Raw genomic sequence first — 25,365 nt, 5'->3', positions numbered from 1 at the left:
CTCTTCTTGGTTGATCACCTGAACTTCTATCTCAGAAACACCCTGAATTTCCTTACATCCTTGCCTTTATACTGCATCCACTGAGCAGTAACTATTTTGGAAGAAACCATACAATTATGCAAAAGGATACCACTGCAGATTTATGTTATCCAATCTCAGCTAAGCTCTCAGTATTGTTTGTCAATTACTTTGTTTTTTCCTTGGACAGACCCATTTTCCCATTTCTTTTTTTTAAACAGCTTTATTGAGATATAATTTACATACCATAAAGTTTCCCCATTTAAAGTTTTTTAGTATATTTACAGAGTTGTGTGACTATTATCATGATCTAATTTTAGAACATTCTCATCATCCCATAAAGAAACTTTGTACCCTAGTCGGAGCCACCACTGTCTTTTGCTTGGACTATTTCGGGTAGCCTCCTGCATGGTGTCTGTTTCCCCCCTTGCCCCTCTACAGTCTCTTCTTAACACAGAAGCAAAAATGATCTGTTCAAAACCTACTAAGGATTATAACAAGTGATCTGGTCTCCCTACCTCTCTGATCTCATCTCCCCAAGCTCCCCTAGCTCACTGCCTTCTAGCCACATGGGCCTTCTTGCTGTTTCTTGAATATGCCAAGCATGCTCCCACTCAGGGTCTTTGTCCTTGCTGTTCCCTCTGCCTAGAACACATTTCCCCCAGATGTCCCCATGACTCACCTCCTTCCAAATGATTCTGATGATCAGTCATGTTTGGGAGCCATCCTGTAACAGAGAAATGAAGCCTGGTTTTTTTTTCTCCTTTGGTGTTTTATATTGAGTAATTGACAAACACTTCTGATTTTTAAATATTTAAACTTCAAATATTTGGAATCTGATTACTTGCCACGTGCTAGGCACAATTACTGAACACTTGAATGCATTATATCAATTTAATTCCCACGACAACCCCAAATGGTAAGTTCTATTCCCACACCCTATTTAAAGATGAAAAAAACTGAGCCTTATAAATAGGTTAAGTAACTTGTCCAAGATCATATAGTAATAAGTTGCTGCAGAGCTGAATTTGAACCGGGTCTCTCTAACTCCAAAGCCCAAGTTCACAATTATTTGGCCTGGAAGTAAAATTTAAATAAATTTTATAGATATCTTTTCATCCTCAATTGTGTAAACTGCAAAATACTGCAAATGGAAAGAGAAACCCAGATCTTTCCATTTCCTCTAAGAAGTGCATCTGTCATTGGTTTGTCATCCTCAACTCTTAATAATGTTTTGGGCTGGATAATGCTTTGTTTAGGGGTGAGGGCCCTGTGCTGTGCACTGTAGGATGTTTAGCAGCATCCCTGGCCTCTGCCCACGAGATGCCAGCAACACGGCCTTCCTTCCCCAGATGTGACAACCAGAAGTGTCTCCAGACACTGTCAAATGTCCCTGGTAGAGAACCACTTTGTTTGACAATTGTACTTTACTTCTCTGTCACTTAGGTATGTCCACCTCCTTAGAGAGAAAATGTTGAAATGCTAATGTTTTCAGAAAGGTGATTTATTTAAAATAAGCTTACTTAAAAATAAAGCTATTCATCCTGCATAGTCAGCTGTATTAGTTTGCTGAAGTTACCATAAACAAAGTACCACAGACTGGGTGGCTTAAACAACAAAAATTTATTTTCTCACAGTTCTGAAGGCTACCAATCTAAGATCAAGGTGTCCGCAGTGTCAGTTTCTTTTGAGGTCTCTCTCCTGGGCTTCTAGGATGGCCGCCTTCTTACTCATGCGGTGCTCCCCTCTGTGCTGTGTGCTAATCTCTGCTTACTTATAAAGACACCAGTCATATTGGATCAGGGCCCACCTTAATGATCTCATTTCAATTTAATTACCTCTTTAAAGACCCTATCTCCAAAGTCACATCCTGAGGTATTGGGGGTTATGAATTCAACATACGAATTTTGGGAGGATACAATTCAGCCCCTAACACTGAGTTTGTCTTCTCCCCTCCCTTCCTGTGTGTTGAGCACTTACTATGTGCCAGACATTCTGCTAAATGCTGTTAATAGTAAGCAAGAGATGTGATGTCTGCCAAATAAGGTTTACAGTGAGGTAGGAAACACAGATATTTATAAAGTAATAACAAGTGTCATGCAAATATTACGCTTTGGGCCAAGTTAGGACTGAGCTGCTGAGATTAGAGTTAATGAGCCCGCAGCTCAAACCTGGAGACGCCCATTTGCCACAAAGCAGCCAGCAGCGGGCGCCACCAGAACCCGCCTTTACTGGGATGCTTGGGCCCCGCCCACTCCCTCCCGGATTCCGCCTTCTCCCTGCTCACGGCCCAGTCCCCCAAGGGGTTTGGCAAACCGCGGTAAACGCTCCGGGACCGCGTCTCCCTCCACTCCGACAATAGGCGTCAGTCGGCCACGCCTGCGCCGTAGGGCCGGGAGGGGGGGCGGGCCCTGCCGGCGTTGGGGGGCGGGGAAAAGCGACGCAAGCAGCCGCGACGCCATTTGTCGCGGCCCAGCGTGGGTGCAGGCTGATCTCGGAGGAACTCGGTCGTAAGATTCTCTCGCGCACGCGACCCGCTCTCCCCCGCCTGCTTCGTGTCACGCTGTCCCACGCGTCGCCCCTCGGAGGAGTCGCCGCCGCCACCCAGATAGGAGTCGGAGACGCAGTGAGGCCGTCGTCACCGCCATGCCTAAGAATAAAGGTAATGCCGCCTAGACCCCGGGACCACGACTCCGCTCGGCCCGGTCTCCCCGGCTCTGCACGCGGCCTCCGGATCTCCTAGGCGGCAGTAACCTTCCTCTCCGCCCTGCCTGCACGCAGCTGGGCGATCCGGACGCGATTCTGGGCTCGGGAGAGGAGCTGGGAAGTTACTCCTGTCTTCCAGTTTGGTCACATTGGGGTGGAGCCGACGCCATTTTTGTAGGGCCTCCTGCGGGAGAACGTGTGCCTCTGCTCCAGATTCGCGCCAGACTGACCGCGGCACTATAGGGACCTGTGGGGAGACTTCCCCCGGGGCCGCCTGGGCTTCGCAAATGGGCGTCTTTGGCCTTCCCGGCAGTTCTTAACTTTCAAAGAGTGATGCTTGTTTTAAGTGGCCATCAGGTACTCCTGCATGGAATTCTTTACGGGCAGTTGTTGGGTATTGTTGAGACTACTCCCTCTCTCTTTTGTAAATAGTGGGCGAAACCTTGATGCATTAAGGTTCCTCTCTAGAGACTTACTCTTACCCATCGTTTTACGGGGTTTTCTTTTCCCCAGAACACCTGTTCCGTATTTAGCCAAGTTTTCAACTTTTGCTCCAGATCGGTATATATTGTGGTGGGAGTAAAGACCTTTAAGTTCCTTCCATTCTTAGGACAAACATTCACAAACTATCAGATTTGAGGATAATTTTATTTGGAATTTGCAAAATGGAAGGCCTAATCTAGGTAAAAGCAGAACAGTCCTAAAGAAATTCTCCTTTTTTTAAGACTTAACGGTGGGGCTTCCCTGGTGGCGCAGTGGTTGAGAATCTGCCTGCCAATGCAGGGGACACGGGTTCGAGCCCTGGTCTGGGAAGATCCCATATGCCGCGGAGCAACTAGGCCCGTGAGCCACAAATACTGAGCCTGCGCGTCTGGAGCCTGTGCCCCGCAACGGGAGGGGCCGCGATAGTGAGAGGCCCGCGCACCGCGATGAAGAGTGGCCCCCGCTTGCCGCAACTAGAGAAAGCCCTCGCACGAAACGAAGACCCAACACAGCTAAAAAATAAATAAATAAAAAAAAAAAAAAAAAAAAAAAGACTTAACGGTGTTTCTGTCTTCAGTATTCTTACAGTTTCTCAAAGGAAATTGTGGAAGTCGAAACAGGGAAAAGGTATTTTCCTACAGGAGAGGCATATTTCACAACCCACAAGTTTCCTTTGATTAGTCATCTTTGAGACCCCTGCCCTGACCCAGGCCTACTCTGTTCTCTTTTTTACTTCACAGCTGGTTCCAGGGATTCTACCTCATTTCCTCTTTGTAGCTGTCACTGCTCTTTTTATTCCTTGGTGTATTTGGTTGCAGTTCTGTGCGAGATTTGGTGCAGCTCTCTCAGGGCACTCCACCTCACTGCCCTCTTACTTGCAGTTCCTTTTTGTAGCGAGTATTTTACTGCTAATTATTCTGGTAAAGACGGGGTGACAAAATAGTGTTTTCAAAGTCATGGTATTCTTGTAACCTACATAATCTTTTATCCCCTCTGAGATGGTAACTGGATCCATTCAATAGGTATCTTATTTTCACCTCTATTTCTGGCTATGAGATTTCCGATTTCCTCACTAGACTGTAAGTTCTGAAGGGCAATAGTAGTATCTATTGGAGAAGATTGTATCTATTGGAGAAGACACAAACTAGATACTACTATTGGAGAAGTAGTATCTAGTTTGGAGAAGATTGGCATCTTTAGGGATATTTGTCTTCCCATGCATGAATGTAGTATATCTTTCCTTTATTTAGGTGTTATTTAATATCTCCTTACATTTCATGTGCATCTTTTGTCAGGTTTATTCCTAGCTACCTTATATTTTTTGGTTGCTAGTTAAAATGGTAAAATGAAAATATTAGAATGAAAGATTTCAGACATACAATAAGCTATAAAGCAAATATAATGAATAACTGTCTGCAGTTGATGCATCAGTCAGGTCCTGTCAAAAGATAGCAGTAAAAGTTATTTTCACAGACAAAATTTAATATAAAGAATAGGGGGCTTCCCTGGTGGACCAGTGGTTAAGACTTCGCCTTCCAGTGCAGGGCGTGCGGGTTCGATCCCTGGTTGGGGAGCTGAGATCTCACATCTCACATGCCTCACGGCCAAAACATAAAACAAGGAATATTGTAATAAATTCAATAAAGACTTTAAAAATGGTCCACATCAAAAAAAAATCATTATAATATAAAGGTTGGTTAACCCATGTATTGGAGAGCTGAAAAGGCAAAAAGGGAACCACCCTAAGGTAGCAATTGCTAGAAACAGCTATGGCTCCTAGAACTGGAGGGAAAAAAGGAGAGAGGTTGTTATTGTTAAGACTGACAAAAACAACAGGGATTTACTGTAGAGCACAGGGAACTGTATTCAATATTTTGAATTCATGGTAATAAACCATAATGGAAAAGAATCGGAAAAAAAGAATTTAGATATGTACATATATATGTATAACCGAATCACTTTGCTGTACACCTGAAACTAACACAATATTGTAAATCAACTATACTCCAATTAAAGAAAAACAAACAAATAAACAAACCTGACAAAACTTGGAGGAGGGGCCCAGACCTCTAAAGAGGGAGCGCTGTCGATAGCAGGGCCTTTGAGGACCCTGTGAGGTTGGTTCTGGGGCAAAGCAAAAGGAAATCATCTGCAACCACTGAAAGCAGTTAGAGCCAGGAGAAGACTGCTGCTGAGTTTATGCCAGTAAAACCGAGAAGCAAATCCCCTTTCTGCTCCAGCCTGCCCTCGGCAGCCTCCCAGCGGGAGGGCCTAACAGGCAGCAGCGGGCCAAGGGGAAGGGCGGGGTGGGGAAGCTCCGAGAGGAAAGCTGCAGGACCAGCACAGGTGCTCAACTTCGGGCTGGATGGGGTTCCCGGAGGCCCACAGCTCAGGGCGGGCTTTTGCGGTGTCAGTGGCCCAAATGGCAGAGGGACATATTTACAGTTGCATTATCAATGCTAAATTTCTAACAATAATTTCTTAACGTCGTCCAACATCCAGTCCATTTTCAAATTTACCCTATTGTCTCAAGGGTGTATAGAGTGTACGTATATAATATACCTAATATCGTATACTATATTTTTTAATTTATTGAGGTGAAAGTCACATCACATAAAGTTAGCCACTTTAAAGTGAGCAAGCGATTCGGACTTCCTTGGTGGCGTAGTGGTTAAGAATCCACCTGCCAATGCAGGGGACACGGGTTCGAGCCCTGGTCCGGGAAGATCCCACATGCCGCGGAGCAGCTTAGCCCGTGAGCCACAACTACTGGGTCCACATGCCACAACTACTGAAACCTGCGCGCCTAGAGCCCATGCTCCGCAACAAGAGAAGCCACTGCAATGAGAAGCCACATTGGGTTGCCAGCACTTGACACTTAGTAAATGCTCAGTAAATAATTGTTGGATTAAGTCACCTCCCTTCTGTTGACTCCACCCTTGGGTGAATAATAGGCTCTCCTTTGGTTCCAACAGGGACTGAACTACATTAAAACACATCTAGTTCACTAACCTCCTTTAAAGTTCATTTCATTACATGGCAATAAAATAGGGAAGGGGATGATCAGGGTATGGTTAATTCTGGTATAAATTGACAAGCAATGAATCATCCTTTTATAAATAACACTTGAGGCATACAAAAAAATATAAATAACGCAGAGAACGCCTGGGGATCAACCCATTACTCTGAACTTGAGAATTACAACACAGATTCAGTTAAAGCCCTCTGTGTTCCCCTCCCCAGTCCCCTTCCCCTCCCTCTCTTCATCGCTTCCAGGAGGTAGCCACCATTCTGAATTTGGTGTTTAGCATTTCTACAGTTGTAAAACCCATCTGTTATCTTTAGTTGTTATCTTACTTAGAGGAACAGTACTTTTCAAGACTCCTGAGTTTTATTAGATGGGGTTTACTAATGTGAAATAAATTCATGATTATTTTTCTGTTTTTATTCATTGGAAAAGCCAGAGCCTGTGAATATAATCGTAGTGATGTTTACACATGTAAGGGTATAAGTTGCCACTAACGGTGTGTTGAATGACTTGCTTTGGACTGATTCTTACCAGCTTATTTCCTATAGAATTCTCTAGACTCTATCAGTTTATTACCTCAGGGAAAAAAGATAGCCTTGGGCCCGCTTATGAAGAGCAGTTGGGGTAAGGTGCTCCCACACTTCAAAGAAGTTACTACTATTAGTTTTAAAATCACCAGTCCTTTAGGAATGTATGGACTACTCTTGAGTGATTGATTCAAAGAATTTTCCAACTAAGTATGTAACTCAGTAAACAAAGTAGGTGTGATACCTGCCCTAATGCCCACTCTGCTTTGAAGATTTGGCATGGTTGGTGGCTTGAAGCAGAGGATACTTTTCTCTTTCTAGGAAATGAGCTCTGAGGACTCTGGGTGGGTCAGGACATTGTAGAGGCCTGCCGAACATAGCACAGAGCATTGTGAGACTGCCCCCGGGACAGAGTAAGTGCACATGACTCAAGAAGTTAAGAGTCTGTCTTTGCAGTGGCCAGGTACACGTTCTTTATTCTGTTTGGGCTGTGAACCTGTTTTTGCTGCTTCCAGGCTCTTCCCGTGAGTCCCTTAGTAACGCTACCACTTAACACCTTTCTTCTGTCTTTTGGAATGGCTGCCAATGTGGTTTAGGTTCTAGAATGGGAACAAAATGCTGTGGAGAGATACCCTAATGTGGGGGCCAGGAACAAAAAAGGATTAGGTTGGATCTGGTCACCCCCAGTCACTAATAGTAAGTGTGTTGCTTCTCTGAGCTTCAGTAAACTCACTGGTAAACTGGGCGTAAATGACTTATTACCTCATAGGGTGATTGTGACAAGTAAATGGGTGGCATTACCGCATACTGGTTAAGAGCATAGTCACTGGGGTGATATTGCCTGATGCAAATACCAGCTCTCCATTCTCTCTTGTGAGATAACGACAAAATAGTGCCTATCTCATAGGCATAAGCTTGTTAAGGGCGAGTTACTGGGACAGCGAGAAGTCTGCTTGGATTGAAGCATCGGGAAATTGAAGAGGAGTATTGAGAGGTAGATTGCTGTCATGTTTATAGGTTGAAAGATTTATATTCTTTAAGGTAGTTATGTTACCACTAACAGAAATAAGGATGTTTATTAAGGACCAACTTTGTAAAAGAAAGTAATTTGAGTTTTGAGTAAAATTTGAATGACAGTAGCCCATTCACTGGAAGTGTGCTGAGCCTCACATTAGGAATAAGAGGCCAAAGCTTAGTTGAAATAGTAGGGTGAGATGTAAAATTCTTAGCATAGAAGTGGTAGGTGAGAGAAATTTTTCCTTAGAAAGTAGGTAAGCAGAAGCTGAGAATTTGGACTTAATGAAGCTCCAAAGGGATAGGCATAGTGAAGGGGTAGGGGTGATGAAAGGTCAAGAATAGTGCAAGTGGCCCTTTAAAAGTCAGAAAAAGAGTTGAGAAATGATCAGCAGTGTCATTATTTAAAGTATGGAAAATGGGAGGGAGGGTACAGATTTTTAAGGCCACCCGTAGATAGAAGAATTCTAGAATCCTACATGGTAGAAAGAATATAGAGGCACTTGAATCTTCTGTTCTAACTCCCTCATTTTATAGAGGCTGGAATTGAGATCCTGAGAAGTTCTGTGAAAGCTCCATGTATCCTTTATTCCTCCCTCCACATATGGTCACAATTCCCATCTTGTTTCCATGTCAGAAGTAGTCCTCTTATTTGTCCCTTCCTCTTCATGGTCAGGCTAGGTGTGCTTCATTCTATGTGTAATAAGGACAGTGACCTTCTTACCAGTTTTCCCACCCAAAGGATCATGTCACACCTCTATTTTTTTTTTAATTTATTTATTTATTTATTTATTTTTGGCTGTGTTGGGTCTTCGTTTCCGTGCGAGGGCTTTCTCCAGTTGCGGCGTGCGGGGGCCACTCTTCATCGCGGTGCGCGGGCCTCTCACTGTCGCGGAGCACAGGCTCCAGACGCGCAGGCTCAGTAATTGTGGCTCACGGGCTTAGTCGCTCCGCGGCATGTGGGATCCTCCCAGACCAGGGCTCGAACCCGTGTTCCCTGCATTGGCAGGCAGACTCTCAACCACTGCGCCACCAGGGAAGCCCCACACCTCTATTTTTTGTTGAACTGTTTAAGATTTTTGAATAGTAAAATTCACGATTCAAGTTTCAAAAAGTGTAGAATGAAATGTCTTTCCTAAGTGTGTCCTCTTGCCAATGAGTTCTTCTCACAGGCAGTCATTAACTTTTTTGTATGTGCCCTTCCAGATATATTTTATATATAAGGAAGTATGAATATGAATTTCCCTTTTTTACACAATGGTAGCTTTATACTCTTCTTCAGCTTGCTCTATCTGTTGTTAAACTTACATTATGAAGAATTTTGAACATATACAAAAGCAGACTAGTATAATGAACCTCCATGTGCTCAACTCCTGGCCTCAGACATCATTAATTCACAGCTAAACTTGCACCATCCACACCAAATCAGGGTCCGCATATGGGCTATACATTGTCATTGGTTGATATCTTTTAAGTCTTTTCTAACCTGTAGGTTCTTCATCCATCTGTGGGGGTTTTTTTCTTCATAATGTATCTGTTGAAGAAAACAGATTGTCTTGTGGATTCGTCCCCATGTTGTCGTCGTCGTCCCCCACCCCCTGGCTAGATTTTGCTGATTGCATTCCTAGTGTACCTTGATTTTTACTGTTTTTTAATAGACTGTCTTTTAGAGCAGTTTTATGTTGATAGAAAAATGAGCAGAAATTGCAGAGTTCCAACTCCCACCCTCCCAGTTTCCTCTATTATTAATATCTTACATGAGCCACTATAGATAGTCCAGAGTTTACATTAAGGTTCATTCTTTGTGTTGTACATTTTATGGATTTTTGACAAATATATAGTGACATGTATCCACCATTACAGTACCATAGTGCGTTAAAAATCCCGTGTTGTTCACCTATTCACCTGTCCTTCCTTCCCCGCTCCCCAGCTGGCAACTACTGATCTTTTTACTCTCTCTATAGTTTTGCCTTTTCAAAAATGTTATATGGTTGGAATCATACTATTCAGCCTTTACAGATTGGCTTCCTTCCCTTAGTAATATACATTTAAGGTTTCTCCATGTCTTTTGGGGGCTTGATAGCTCATTTCTTTTTATTGCTGAATAGTATTCCATTGTATGGAAGTACCACAGTTTATGCTTTCACCTACTGAAGGACATCTTGGTTACTTCCAAGTTCAGGCAATTAGTACCTTGCTTTTTAACTTGCTTGATGTATCCTACAGCTGTAGGACAAAATGTAAACTCTCGGGGTTGCCAGACTTGTTGCTCTCCCTCTACTGCCACAAAATCAGTGTCCCTTTCCAGTTGCTAAAACCTTACCCCTCCCAGCCCCGGCCCAGTTATCTTCTGTTTGCACACAGACCTTTCATTTGGGGGAGCAGGTACAAGAGAGACCCTATTTTATAAAATTTATCATGATCCATTATATATCCCTCCTTGGTCCTTGTGGGCCACTGTAGGAGGAGTTTACTGAGCAGTGTACTCAGCCAAGTAGTCGTTATATTTATGATACCTCCTTTTGGTTTGTTTGTATTTTATGTCAGCAATATCCCAAAAGGGATTTCCAGGAAGGGTAGGGAAGTGACAATATGTATATGTTTAATATGATTGGAGATACATGACCAAATTAGGTGAATTTTTTGATTTTTCTTTTTTTTTCAGGTTTTTGTTGTTTGTTTGAAGTATGGTTTACAACATTATATTAGTTTCAGGTGTACGTCATAGTGATTCAGTATTGTTGTAGATTAGACTCCGATTAAAGTTATTATAAAATACGATATTCCCTGTGCTGTACAATATATTCGTGTAGCTTATTTATTTTACACATAGTAGATTGTACCTCTTATAATTTAAGTGGCTTTTAAAGAACATTCTGTAAGCCCTAGTTTAGTTTCTTTTTCTGCTTTGCAGATAATTAATGTCTTTTTCTTTAAAACCATTAGGTAAAGGAGGTAAAAATAGACGCAGAGGTAAGAATGAGAATGAATCTGAAAAGAGAGAGCTGGTGTTCAAAGAAGATGGGCAAGGTAAGCATTTTCATAAGTTAGGTTTCTTTCAGTAATCGTTTTCTTCCTTAAGTAAGGATTTTCAATTCCTCAACATAAAAGAGATACTGTTCATAATCCTGAGCAAAAGATCGCATGTCCCCTTTTGCTCTTCTCCATTTCTCATCCCCCACACTTCTCCAGAGCCTTTCTTCTGGTAGTTATTTCTTGGTATACTCAGCGTGCGCTGAGGATTGATGGCATTTCTGTAAATGTGTATGTTTCACTGTTTTATGTGAACACTCATGTTATAACTAAGAATGAATTGAACAGTTCAGAGGGAATTAAGCCTCAAAAGCTATGGTTGACAATTCCACGACTTAGTAGACTTTTTTTGATAGCGAATGGTGCTACATAGTGTGTTCAGTAGACCATGGGTATTTGAGGAATGCATCTGAGGCATGTAAATTCATAAAATATAATAAAATGAAACTGAACAATTGACCTTTTCAAACCGATTAAGATTTTTGTTAAGTGCCAGATACAAAACACTAGTTTCCCATGTTTTGTTTTGTTTTGTTTTTGTTTTTTGAGAGTTTTTTTGGGTTTTTTGGGGGGGGCGGTTAACATCTTTATTGGAGTATAATTGCTTTACAATGGTGTGTTAGTTTCTGCTGTATAACAAAGTGAATCAGCTATACGTATACATATATCCCCATTTCCCATGTTTTTATTTTGAGTAATTTCAAACTTTCAGAAGAGTTGCAGTATAAGTACCATGAATTCCTTTAACCCCTTCATCTTTGTGTGCGTGTGTGTGTGTTTTTCCTGAACCATTTGGAAGTTAGTTGAAGACATCATGATACTTTTCCCTTACTACTTCATCATGTGTCTCTTAAGAACAAGTATATTCTCTCACATAACTATAGTAGGATTATCACACTCAGGTATTTTAATGTGAATATATTATTTATCTAGTAAATAGTCCATATTTAAATTTTTCTAGTTATCCCAGTAATTTCCAGCAGTTTTTAACAAAGAACTTTTTCTAATTATCTTTTTATAGAACTTGGTAGATTTGTTCATGCCGTGAATATATAAGCCACTAAAGATGAAACATGTTATTTGGCCAAAAGACCCTTTTATTTCTTACCCTTGATTCTTGCCTCCTTTAGCAGTTGACTTTATTTTGACTGCCATTACTTTTTCTTTTTCATGTTTTCCCCCCACTTTGGAAGAGAGGCCCAACCATGTTGAGGCCCTAGGTGGGTGCTAGGTTCACTGTAGTCTGAGTAACTCACTTCCACTTGTCAACACCACAGTTGAGCCTTTGAAAGTTTTGTTTCGGTGTATTTACAAATTGGTGGATGTCCTCTTTGGGGATCAGTCTTGCATACAACTTGAGTAAACTAAAGGTTCTGAAGTGACCCCACCTCCCCACCTCCGGTCTTCTGTCATTTAATGACAGAAGAGACGGCCCGTGTGCAAGCCACTGCTCATAATCTCAGTTTTTCAAGTTGCAGTGAAGTAGCGTGGCTTCCTGGGTACCCTTTTGGAAAGATTTTTGATTAAAAGTTTGCCATTTTGTCTGGGAACATCTTTTCAGCTTTACAAAAACTTCAGAATAATCACTAAGATATTCTAATTTAACAAAGACGTTAATAACATATAAGCTGCTTTTTATTTGCCAGTGTACCAAATATTGTGTTGCAGTTAGCCTCTAAAGGCTAACCCTCCTCTGAGGGAAAGGAGACCAAAATTGGGCGAGGATCCAAAGTGAGAGATTGATGAGATACATTTTAGTGTACATTTTGGGACAGGCCACCTTGATCTCCAGAAGTAAAGCATACAGTCATGAAGACAGTGGACAGTCCACTTAACTCAAAATGAGTAGATAACTAAAATATTTCTGATAGCAGGGACAGCTTGTCATAGAAATGGCATTACACAGTCTTGGTTCTGGCTCTCGCATTAACTAGCTTGGTGTTTTATCACTCCCTTGTACTTATTTTACTGCATATACTTATTCCTAAGCAACACACCTGTACTAATCAATTGTACGTGGACTTTTAAGTTGCTTTTATCAAAAATTCAGCAATATCCTATACCCTTTACTTTTCCCTCCTCCAGAGTATGCTCAAGTAATCAAAATGTTGGGAAATGGACGATTAGAAGCGATGTGTTTTGATGGTGTAAAGAGGTTATGTCACATCAGAGGGAAACTGAGAAAAAAGGTAAGTGTGGAGACTTGTTTTACTTTAATATAAAATTATGGTTAAGGGGAAAAAGTGGCTCTAAGGTTTTTATGGGCCGAGGACCTCATTTTTGTAAGTTCCCAAAAGATTTCAGTAGAACAGTGATTTACCTCTAAGTCAAAACAGCAAGATCTTTGATGGTAATTTTATACAGGTATCTGTCTAAAGACTCATTTATATCACCTATGTTGTATTCCTGCCCCAAAATGATTAACCTGAATCTAATCATGAGGAAACAATTAACAAGTCCAAATTGAGGGACACACTGCAAAACAAATGGCCTGACTCCTAATATATATAATGTTAATGTCATGAAAGGAAAAATAACAGCAAGGCGGGCTATTTCAATGTAAAGGAGATTAAAGAGACGCAATGGTTAAATGCAGTAGGTGGCCCTTGTTTGGGTTCTGTTTTGAGGGTGGGGGAAGTAGCTGTAAGGAGCGTTAAGAAAATTTGAATATGAATTACAGTAAATAAGTGTTGTATTAATGTTAAATTTCCTGAATTGAGATCAGGAATGGGCTGCCTTGGAAAGTAGTGATTAATTTCTCATCAGGGTAGGTGTTCAGGCAGATTTATTGATCAGGTTGGTTAAAAGTCGCTCCAACCCTGGCTTAATGATTTTTTAAAAATTTGGCTTGTTAATGCTCATGTTACCAAACTAAAGGAGTTCCGTTTCCTGTGTGTATTTGGGTGGGTGGAAGGGAGGGAGGGAGGGAGGGAGATAAAACCACATTCCTAATTTACTGTTCTCATATGTTGTAATGGATAACTAACCACTTAGAGGGGTTCAGTATTAAGAATCCCTTAATTTCTAAACTAATCATTGGTCCTCTGGAATTATTAAACTGTCAAGTAGTTAAATAAGATTGTTATTTTTCTAATATCCCAAATTATAGAAAATTTGAAAGTGGCTCAGCTGCTTACTGTAGTTTTTCCCCCTAATTCTAAATACGGGTACTTTACTCACAGTTGGGTGAATAGTATGTGTATTTTATGGGAAGACTGACTCAACATTGCTCTTGGTTGATTATTATTATTTTAAATGTAACCTTCTGTGACTTTAATAGGTCTGGATAAATACCTCAGACATTATATTGGTTGGTCTACGGGACTACCAGGTAAAAACAAAATTAAAATTTTCATTGTTTACTTGCTTGAATTTTATGAGCAATTAATGTTTAGAACATAAGTCATAACCATATTTGACCAGTTCCAGGCCAGTATGCTATTCACCGTTGTGTCAACAAACATTTCTTAAGGGCCAGTTCTGTCTTAGGCATTGCGCTAGGTACCCCAGGGATCATGGTTCCCAAATGCCAGTCTGTGGAGTCTGCATTTTCACTATAGAAGAATCACAGACAGTGTGAATTTTTCATGAAGCTAAATAGTCCTTTTTCCCTTTTTGATATTTAAAAAGTTCCCTTTTTTGGAATGAGGGATACTATATTGTGGTGGTTTTGTTGGTGTTCTTAGTTGGCAAGATAAAAATAACTTTATGTTGGACTGCCTGCCCCCATTTTTTTTTTTTTTTTTAACTTATACGTCTTGAAATCAAAATCTGGAAATCATTACTCTAGGGGATACAACTGAATGAGTCAAGCTGTCATCTCACAAAATGCTTATGGCCTGGTAGTGGAGAGGGTAAGACAGGCACACAAGTAATTGCAGTACAAACCATGATAAAAGTATGTGCTCTAAATTTAGATGAGCACTTAGGAAGAAAATGGTAGTTGCCCTTCATGATCTCAACCTGGAGACTCTACTCATGGTAGGGCTATGAAATCCATTTGGTTTCCACCTATTGGAACTCATCACAATGTATTTACATTTTGAGTGATCGTGTTTCTATTTTTATAACTTTGATCGTACTTTGATTTTTTAAAATAATATGTTCTAGAATAAAGAATTAAAATCTTTACCTTAAATCAATGGTTCTCAACCGTGGGTGATTATTTTCCTCCAGGGGACATTTGGCAGTGTCTGGAGACATTTCAGGTTTTCACACCTGGGGGTAGGGGTCAGTGCTGGTCATCTAGTTGATAGAGACCGGGGTGATGCTAAACATTCTACAATGCACAGGACAGTCCCTACAACAAAGAATTATGTGGCCCAAAATAGCAACTGTGCTGAGGTTAAGATAGCCTGCTTTAAACTCATACCATTTTAGTGTCCATTTTCTTCTTTTGATCCTAAAGATAACCCCAGAAGTAGGAAGAATTAGTTAGTTCCCTGTTTGACAGATAAGGAAATCAAGGTTCTGAATGGTGTAACATTCATACTATAAAATGACAGCCACGTTAAGTTTTCCAATTCTTAATCTCCCATGATCCTTCTTTTATGCCCCTGCCACTTAAAGGGTGGTACAGGGACCAGTGGCATCACTAGCTTTGGCAACTTGTTAGAAACGCAGATTCTTGGACCTCACCCCAGGCCTCCTAAATCAGAATGTGCATTTTAACCAGAATCCCCTTGGGCTTCTGTACACATTACCGTTTTAAGAAGTGCTGGTCTGAATCACACCATTCTTGGATCACTGTGATCACTTAACGTTGCCTTTAAGAATTTTTGAAGTTGAAACAATCAGCTTCAACCCTTTTTTTCTTCCTTAACTGAGTCAGATTCCTTTCGGATGGGGAAGTGTGAACATTCTGAAGCATTAGTTTTCAGTGGGACACGTGCATCAGAAATACCCATATCTTTTACAAATACACACTCATGGGCTTCACTCCACATATCCTAATTTATCTGCCTTCAGGAGGTGTAAAAGCTCCATAGGCGATTCTGATGGATTTGTACCCTAAGAACCACTGATACCTGGAAAGGTATAATAATTTCCTTGGGTCATTACACCAGTCTCAATTTTTGAATTAGAGTATTTAATCACCTGTAAATTATGGTCCCAGGGAATTTTTGTATTTCAAAAGACTTCTAATCAAAGGGTAACTATAAATAATCCAAAAGATTGGGTCTGTACAGTTCTGCTCTTATTGAAGTGAAATCTATAACTGTCTTCCCTAAGCTTGTTGATCATTACTCATTTATGCATGCAAGCTTCTTTATACTGGGTTAAACCCAAGGATGTTTTTCAGAGGGTAGGAGAAAACTTTAAATGTTTAGAAAAAGGAGAGGAGTTTATAACACAACAGTGAAATTTAATTTTTTATCCAGTTTGAAACTAATTTATGAAATAACGGATAATATTTTGGCATAATCATTTGTAAATCTTATTTGTCTCTTTTTTAAGGATAATAAAGCTGATGTAATTTTAAAATACAATGCAGATGAGGCTAGAAGTCTGAAGGCATATGGCGAACTTCCAGAACATGGTAATGTCTGAGATATTACATTAACCTGTTATATGGTGTTATTACCTGGTGGTATTTAGATGAAGGAATTTTGGTAGAATTTTGTGGATTTTGCATGTTTAGTTTTGAGTTTACGTGATTCATTCCAAGTATGCCTGCCTGTGCTTCATAATACTAGACACCTTAAGAAAAAAGTAGCTGGGATTCTGTTCCTAATAAATATACTTTTGGTGAGGAATTATCCTTTATAAGCCCTAAACTTCTGCCTAATGCCAGTCAACGGAATAAATTTGTTATAGTATTTATTTCAAAGTTCCTTTCTAAAGAGACTGTCATTATTCATCTACTTTAAATGTGAAGCAAGGATAACAATTAGGTACTGTTGTCGATTTTTATTAAAAAGTCAGTTTTCAGTTCATCTTACCCTAGTGTCATAGTATGCATAGGATTTTGTTAAATCAACGTTTTTTGTTTCTCCCCTGCAGTACAAAAGTTATGCGTTCTTAACGCATAAAACTTAAATAAAAATAAGTTTCTCATGACCTCATCAAAGGGGAAGTGACTTTACATACTATTTTGTAAGCCTACATTTTTTGCTTGGAAGTTATTTTTATTTTTTGGTTCTGTTGCATATTATCAAGAAAAGTATAATTTTACTTGAGCATGAAAATCCTGCTGAAATTATTTACTTGGCATTTCCAATCTAGGAAATGCTAATATATCTGGGAATAGGACTAGCGCTTCCTGGTTCATTTTTGTTATTTAGGGATAAGCATGATTTGACCAAATTTTTCTGATTGATGAGTTTATCTGATGATTTGTGGCTTGTTAGCATGTGCTCAGACGTTTTTTGAAGTGTAGCTGGAAGTTGTAATAGCTTTAGAATTTGTGTAATTAGAGCCTGCCTCACTAAAAATACCTTTGTGAGCAAAAGAAAATTGTTTCCATTTTGACTTAGAGATTTTGTTGTGTAAAATACTGTTCTATATACTAGGGTTGTTAGGTAGAAGTTAAGAGGATCTTTTTGGTAATGAAACTTAAATTAAAAGTTTGACTTGTAAGAGTCTCCTTTTATACTTCAACATTTGATATCCAACCACTTCTTTTAGTGGGCAGTTTATTCATTTTACTAACATCTTGGTTATATTATATGAGTATATTTGTTATTGTTTCTTTAGCTAAAATCAATGAAACTGATACATTTGGTCCTGGAGATGATGATGAAATCCAGTTTGATGACATTGGAGATGATGATGAAGACATTGATGATGTAAGTAGCGTTTTTCACCTTGAGTTTTTCAACTTTTGTTTGTGCTAGTCAAACTGTTTATGCTTTGAGAATTTTATCATCTTTTTCAGTATTTCTTCTTAAAAAGGTCAATATTTGCTTTGGCAATATGAATGCTAGGCATTGGAATCTCAACTTGTTTAAGTTAAGAGTGTCTAGAGAGATAGCTATTAAGAAATTTAGCAGACAGTTATGAGAAATACAAGATGTTATCAAAGAAACTGGCCTTTTTTATTGAGATATAGTTGATGTACAATATTATGTAAGTTACAAGTGTACTGTAAGGTGATTCACAATTTTTTTTTTAATATTTATTTATTTTATTTATTTATTTTGGCTGTGCCAGGTCTTAGTTGTGGCCCACGGGATCTTTACTTGAGGCATGTGGGATTTTTTTTTTTAGTTGTGGCATGCAGACTTCTTAGTTGTGGCATGCATGTGGGATCTAGTTCCCCGACCAGGGATCGAACCCGGGCCCCCTGCATTCAGAGTACGGAATTTTACCACTGGACCACCAGGGATCGAACCCGGGCCCCCTGCATTCAGAGCACGGAATTTTACCACTGGACCACCAGGGAGGTTCACAGTGATTCACAATTTTTAAAGGTTATACTCTATTTATAGTTATTATAATTGGCTATCTATATTCCCTGTGTTATACAAACGTGCCTTCTCTTAATTGAAGCACTAGTATGTTAGAAGAATAATCTTGTTTGAACCAGTTTCATATGAAGCGTTGGAATTACAACATAACATTAAAAGCCCTGTTAAAGGGAATTCCCTGACGGTCCAGTGGTTAGAACTCGGCGCTTTTACTGTGGTGGCCTGCGTTCAATTCCTGGTCGGGGAAATAAGATCCCACAAGCTATGCCTGCGCGGCCACCAAAAAAAAAAAAAAGCGCCCTCTTAAAATTGAGGCCTTTTGCCAATTATATTATTTTATCTGTTGGATGTGCACTATTGGCAAACTCTTGGTTTGGAGTTGGTGTGTTAATTTTGAGGAAAATGCGTTGTTTTTTCTCACAATAAAGCAGTAATGCTCACAAGAATAAGTGCCTCATTGCCCTTCTGCTGTTAAAATATTTAAATGAAATTTAAACTTAGTTTCTGACAATATAAATCTGTTTAATAACTGGGGTGGTATTATAAGTTACTCTTAAATCTGGGTTGGGCTCTTCTTTTTAAACCCTTTTAAATAAAAATGTAGTTCAGGAACACCTGTGTATATAAATCTAAAAATAATAGTACTAATGTTTGATTTTATTCAAAGATGAAATTTTAGTATACCTAGAGTAGTTGTTCCTGACCGGGATTGTTTGTGCAACAGAGTTACCAGAACTTTTCAAAAATACAAAGATTGGGAATTCCCTGGCGGTCCAGTGGTTAGGACTCTGTGCTTTTACTGCCAAGGGCCTGGGTTCGATCCCTGGTCAGGGAACTAAGATCCCACAAGCCACACGGTGCGGCCAAAAAAACCCCAAAAAAACAAAAAACACAACTGAAAAAAAACAAAGGCTAGTCTTGGGGAAGTCTGAATTAAGTGATACCTACCACCGAGATTCTATAATTAACATTTCTGTACTTGGTTTATCACATATCTGTCTATACCTTTTATTCATCCTTCAGTCCATCTTACATTTTGATGCATCTCCAAGCCATTTTAGAATACATGGTGAATTAAAGAAAATTTGAGTACATATCTCCAGTGTGTATTTGCATTTATGAGTTTTTAAACATACAGTACTGTATTTCAGAGCATACCCTAAAATAGAAAAATGAAAAGGGATAAGAAATAAATCCATCATTCTATTTTTTTTAACATCTTTATTGGAATATAATTGCTTTACAATGGTGTGTTTCTTCTGTATAACAAAGTGAATCAGCTGTACATATACATACATCCCCATATCCCCTCCCTCTTGCGTCTCCCTCCCACCCTCCCTATCCCACCCCTCTAGGTGGTCACAAAGCACGGAGCCGATCTCCCTGTGCTATGTGGTTGCTTCCCAGTAGCTATCTATTTTACATTTGGTAGTATATATATGTGCATGCCACTCTCTCACTTCATCCCAGCTTACCCTTCCCCCTCCCCCTGTCCTCAAGTCCATTCTCTACATCTGCGTCTTTATTCCTGTCCTGCCCCTAGGTTCTTCAGAACCATATCATTCTATTTTTTATGTTATCTCCCTTTGGAAACCCCTGAGCCCAGAGGATTCTTGTGACTAAGCTGTTAATGACACTTGGACAGTAGATTTATCGATGATATTCTGTGACAAGAACCTGACATGGAGCTACTGTGTTACAGGTTAAGGGGTGATCCCAACATTTTGACAGCTTAGCTGGGGTAGAAGACCTTTTTCAGCAAATTAAGAACCTAGTCAGAGTATATACCTCAATATGAAGCCACATACACAGAGGTGATAGGGTGAGGATCTAGATAGGGTTAAGCTTTTCTAAGAAAAGTATTTCTCAGTTTGTGCCAGTGCTTCTTCAGAACTGAGGCTGGCAGTAAGGGATAGTAAAGATAGTAGTTATTAAAGGAATTTGAGTTATCTTGGACATTTCGTAAGGGTCGCTTTGTTTATCACCTGAGAACCCTACTTCTTCCCTAAGGTGTTTCTCCAAATGGTTTATATGTGTTCTAGCCTTCACTCCTATAACCAGGTTGACTGGGAGGAGAATTTGGTATCTCACTTGTCCGTTTCTCAAGGAAGTAACACTCCCTGTGTCTTTTCCCACCCCCAAAATAAATTTCTAATCAGTAGCACAAAAGGAAGGAGATAGTAAACTTTATTGAGAATATTCTGCATAACGTATAACATTCTGAAGGATGTTGTAAAGATTCAATGACAGCAGACCAGAATTGAGAAAACCCTAGTGTTCAGGATTCCCTCCTTCAAACTGGATTTGTTTCCCAGATAGCCTAAGGGGGCGCATGTGTCCCTTACATGTGGTAGACTGTTGGAATATAAAAATTCTTCTTTTGGTTGATCTGATGTTCTTTTTCCTTCCAGATCTAAGTCAAACTCAACCTTTCACATTCCACTTTCTTTGAGGATTATTCAACAATTTGGATTTTGGCTGTGACCCGTTAAAGAAGATTAAAATTTCATTAGCATGAGTGCAATTTGTTAAAGCAGACTGATTTGTTTCTAAGGTATTTCTTTAAAAACTGGTAATGCTGAATTCTCTTAAATGTTAAACCCACTTTGTTCTTTTGATGTGACGGAGCTTGTGGGTAAAAGACCACATCTGCTCTTCTAAAAGAGAAAAAAAATGCGTTACTGCCTTTCCCACTTTGACCACTTCCAGTAAGTAAATGGATGTTTTGAATAAACCATTTGCCGTACACGCATTATGAATTATAATTAAGCCCTAGTTTTGACTAGCCTGTTTACTGTACAGTGAATTTTTGTATATTCCAGTTACTTAGATGGATGTTCCCTTGAGATTTTGGTACAATTTAATGGAGGCAGAAATCTGCATTTGAAGTCAAAAATGACTGGTCTGTTTTTCATATTTAAGTAGCATGTGGCTATTTTTATACTAGTTTTGATATTGTATACATTCTTTTCATGATCTTATTTTGCCACTATAAACATCAACAAAAAAGGCGGTTTTTAGAACCTGAGTTTTAATAGCAATTTTGAACTTGTAAAGTTGGTAGTTGCAGAAATCAAACACTAGGTGGCACCCAGTTATCGTAACATTGGAGATACTGATATAGTTGTCAACTTTTTTTTCTTTTAACTTACTGTGCATAGGAAATTTCCCAAACAACAAAAGATTGTTTTGATCATATGCATGTATGTAGAATATTTTTGCAGAACAAAAAGATTGTTCAAAGTGTCGTTTTATTTTCAGAAGTCATATACATGTGAGCTACAATTTTGAGTGCTTTATAAACACTTAAATTATGTGTAAATGAAAATTTAATTTCATAACAGTTTGTACAAATTAAGCCTTTGGGAAAGTATCCCTAAGCTGGGGAAAGAGGAGGGAATAACAACTTAATGAAAAGATGGTCTCCAATTTCTGAATGGAAGAACTACATACAGTGGAGAAATATAATAAAGACAGTATCATGCTGCAGAGTATATTATACCCTTACTTTGTGTTTAGGATGTATTTTATTGTGTGTACAGGTGTTTTTTGCTTGTATTTTATTGGGAATTTAGATTTACCCTTTGTTAGTTTTTCATTATCAACTCTAGTAAGATGAAATTAAGGGCAGGGCTAGTTAGACCTAACTAGCCACATTGAAGTGGTATGCAACTGTAAAAGAAATCCTTCATGTAGCTTGTGAAACTTTTATTCTACTGGTCTCCAGAGAACTCTTCAGTATTGAAAAGTAATACACAGAGGATTAAACCTTCACATGGCTTCAGAAAATAAGCACATCTTTTTTTTTTTTTAAGTAAGCACATCTTTGATCCCATGCTTAGTATAATTTCCTTTCCTAAGTGTGCAAACTCTGGAATAAAAATCTGAGGTACTATAAAACATTAAATCAAAAAACAGAAACTAAGAGTGGACAATTGCAGTTGATGTTTCTTACTCTGTGGAGTTCCTGAACACTTAACCTAGGTGGAATGCATCTGAGACCATGGACTGGTTTTTAATACTCGTAAGGAACCAGCCTTGAAGAATTGACTTAGTGATCATCTTCTTCGGTAATCTAAATCTCCTAAGATATTTAGGTTTCTGAACATAAAAGTGTTTTGGTAAATTTGTGGTATATGTAGATCTTTCCTCCACATTGTTCTACCAAGAATGTTTTGACTGCATCTGTGCTACAGTTCATGGTAGGGGTGGTGCAACTCAAACATTAGTTTTTCTACTTAACCTCCTCTAACAATATGGTTTGTCTAAAGATTCTTACTGACCCCAATTCACGTGTTTGCAGGTGACTTTTTTTTTTCTTGCCTAGGTAGTAACAGCCCAATCTAGTGCTGTTGTACCCTAGAAAATCTCAAATTGTAATGATTAAAATAGTTGGGGTAAACTTGTAGTTCATATGCAACACTACTTGGAGGAATTATTTTACTAACTTGTCTTTAATGTGGAAATTAGTTTCATTGATTTGATTATATTTCAAATGAGGAATGGAAGTGGTCCTTAAGAAAAAAAACCTTTTTTGTTGTTATACTGTTTGATTCCTATAATACAATGCTATAAAGTATGCCCTGAAAGAAAATAAAGTCTTTGTAATCCAAGAATAATGATTCTTACTGCTAAGAGAGTGTAATAGTTATTACTAATGAGTTTGATAGGCATGCATTTTTCATGCAGTGTTTATTCCACTTCCAATTCGAGTATATAAATAAGTTGTATTACTAAGGTGGCTAAATAACCAAACCAAGTGTTTGTGTAAAAAAAGACTTGCCAAGATTTAATTGTTTGACTGTTGAATCTTTCTTGAAAATCCAGCCTCTCAAAGAGACCACCTCTTAAGGAGCCTGTAAACTATGCATGATGAAAATTCTTGTATTTTATTAAGGAGTGGCCATCGGTTTACTCACCACATCTGTGGAATCATGGCTGTAAGTATAGTTGCTTACAGAACTCCCGGTGACTTGTAGTTTAACTTAATCTCATCTATCTTGTGTAAATATTAAATTATAGGACATTGCATAACATCTTGAATAGATACAAACTGCTGTCAGTATTGACTTCAGAGCAAGTGAGTAATCTAATAGGTAAAAGCATGTTTCAAATAAAATACCTAGCTGGATTTATACTTTATTTGTATTGTGTACAGATTTAACAACATCCAGTATTAACTGTGGCTTCACATTGAAATGAAAGTAAGTTCTTTATGTTACCTGTCATAAAGATTAAAAAGATTTGTATTGGTGTGAGATGTTTAGATCTCTGTCCTGCTTAGTAAGGGGAAGTTTCCTTTATACAGCTTTTACATACCACTTTGTGTTTTTTATTTACCTTCAACTACCATCCTTTTCTCTTCCCATTTTAGAAAAGAACAAAATCTGAATTAAGTCTTACTATAAGTGTGTTAAGACACTAGCCTCTCAGGTATGGAGTGAACCGAGGAATTTGGAGGGTGTGTTGGACTGTGTCTTCTCTTCCTCCACAGCCGCCTAGTGCTTAGGAGGCATGTGGTAGAGAGTGAAGAACATGGGCTCTGGGGTCAGGCAGCCTGTGCCGCAACCCCCACTCTGCCCTTTACCTGCAGGTGACCACAGGCACCTTCTCCAGCTTGTCTGAGCTTCAGGCTCCTCACCTGTAAGATGGAGATGATGAGAAGAGTACCTGCAGAATCACAGAATTGTTGGGAGGATTAATAATGTGTGTTCGTATGTGTGATCCACTTAGAGCAGTGTCCGCCGCTATTCACTTGATATCCAGGACTGTGTAAGATAGAATATGCACATCTTTTTTATTCTCTATTTACCATTTCTTTTACTTGCAGTCTTTGGTTCCTATAATAAAAGAAACGTGTAGAGTATATATTTGTATATTCACGTCGACACAATATTTAAAATAATTGCTACCACCCTCATTTAGTTCAGCATAAGACTAACAGATGGAAGTCTCTAAATTGCTTAAAGAAAGGTATTTTGCAAAGTACCAACTTGCTCTATATTTCTTTAGAGAAAGCTTATAATTAGTAATATTGATAGCTCTGGTCATCTTTCATTCTTAAGTCTTTAATGAGTCCTTTTACCATAGATTCATGACAGCTGATTGGTACTGATTTGGAGGTTTCCTTTCCCATCATTTGGAATTATGTAAAGAAATCAGATGCAAACTATTGCAATTAGAAATAAAATATGAAATAACTTTCAACAGTGTATGCAGTTGATTCTTTTCAAACTGTTCATGACATTTTTAACTAAACTTTTATTCATGATCATTTTTTTTTTTTTAATTTTCTAAGTATTTCTTTTTTTTTTTTTTTTATTTTTATTTATTTATTTATTTATTTATTTATTTTTGGCTGTGTTGGGTCTTCGGTTCGTGCGAGGGCTTTCTCCAGTTGCGGCAAGCGGGGGCCACTCTTCATCGCGGTGCGGGGACCGCTCTTCATCACGGTGCGCGGGCCTTTCTCTATCGCGGCCCCTCCCGTTGCGGGGCACAGGCTCCAGACGCGCAGGCTCAGCAATTGTGGCTCACGGGCCCAGCTGCTCCGTGGCATGTGGGATCTTCCCAGACCAGGGCTCGAACCCGTGTCCCCTGCATTAGCAGGCAGATTCTCAACCACTGCGCCACCAGGGAAGCCCCATGATCATTCTTTTCTGAAAATTTTGATGTATGAGGGAAATGTATACTTAACCTGTTTTTTATTTTTGTGGTTTTGGTTGTTTGAATGAATCCGTTTGGTCAGACTCCAGATACAGGGTTGCATTTTCTGGGCAAGTGAATTTGTTACAAACCTGTGCTGAAGACATTTTCTAATGGTAAATCAGTTGTCCAGAATGATCTCAAATTTCCAGAATCCCAGTCACTGGACCTTATTTTAATACTGTGCAAAGACATAGGTGAAGTAGATATTTATCCTCTGGTCAACTTGCTCACTTTTTTTTTTTTTTTTTAACTTGCTCACTTTTAAAAAGCCAGTCTTTTCTGTTCCAATCCAGGCTTTGTTCGGTTCACAACCTGTAATGGCAGATCAAAAAGTGGGGACAAAACCTGAGTAAAGTCTCATTGCTGATTTGATCCACTGGACTGTCAGGTATAGAATTAGTTGGATTTTTGCACATTTGATACAGTTCAATGCATATTTATG

General features: G+C 39.2%; 1 protein-coding gene across 1 annotated transcript; it reads left to right on the top strand.

The window, feature by feature from the left end:
* Positions 1 to 2,459: 2,459 nt before the first annotated feature.
* EIF1AX (eukaryotic translation initiation factor 1A X-linked) lies at positions 2,460 to 24,425 on the top strand. The gene is made up of 7 exons (XM_007174668.2): positions 2,460 to 2,680; positions 10,723 to 10,806; positions 12,895 to 12,998; positions 14,090 to 14,140; positions 16,267 to 16,348; positions 17,506 to 17,597; positions 20,630 to 24,425. Exons 1-7 carry the CDS (start codon positions 2,665 to 2,667, stop codon positions 20,633 to 20,635), a joined length of 435 nt encoding a protein of 144 aa, XP_007174730.1. The 5' UTR covers positions 2,460 to 2,664; the 3' UTR covers positions 20,636 to 24,425.
* Positions 24,426 to 25,365: the final 940 nt, after the last annotated feature.

The sequence above is a fragment of the Balaenoptera acutorostrata genome, chromosome X (assembly GCF_949987535.1).
Source record: "Balaenoptera acutorostrata chromosome X, mBalAcu1.1, whole genome shotgun sequence".
Taxonomy (NCBI): Eukaryota; Metazoa; Chordata; class Mammalia; order Artiodactyla; family Balaenopteridae; genus Balaenoptera; species Balaenoptera acutorostrata.
This window is presented reverse-complemented; position numbering and strand designations above follow the sequence as displayed.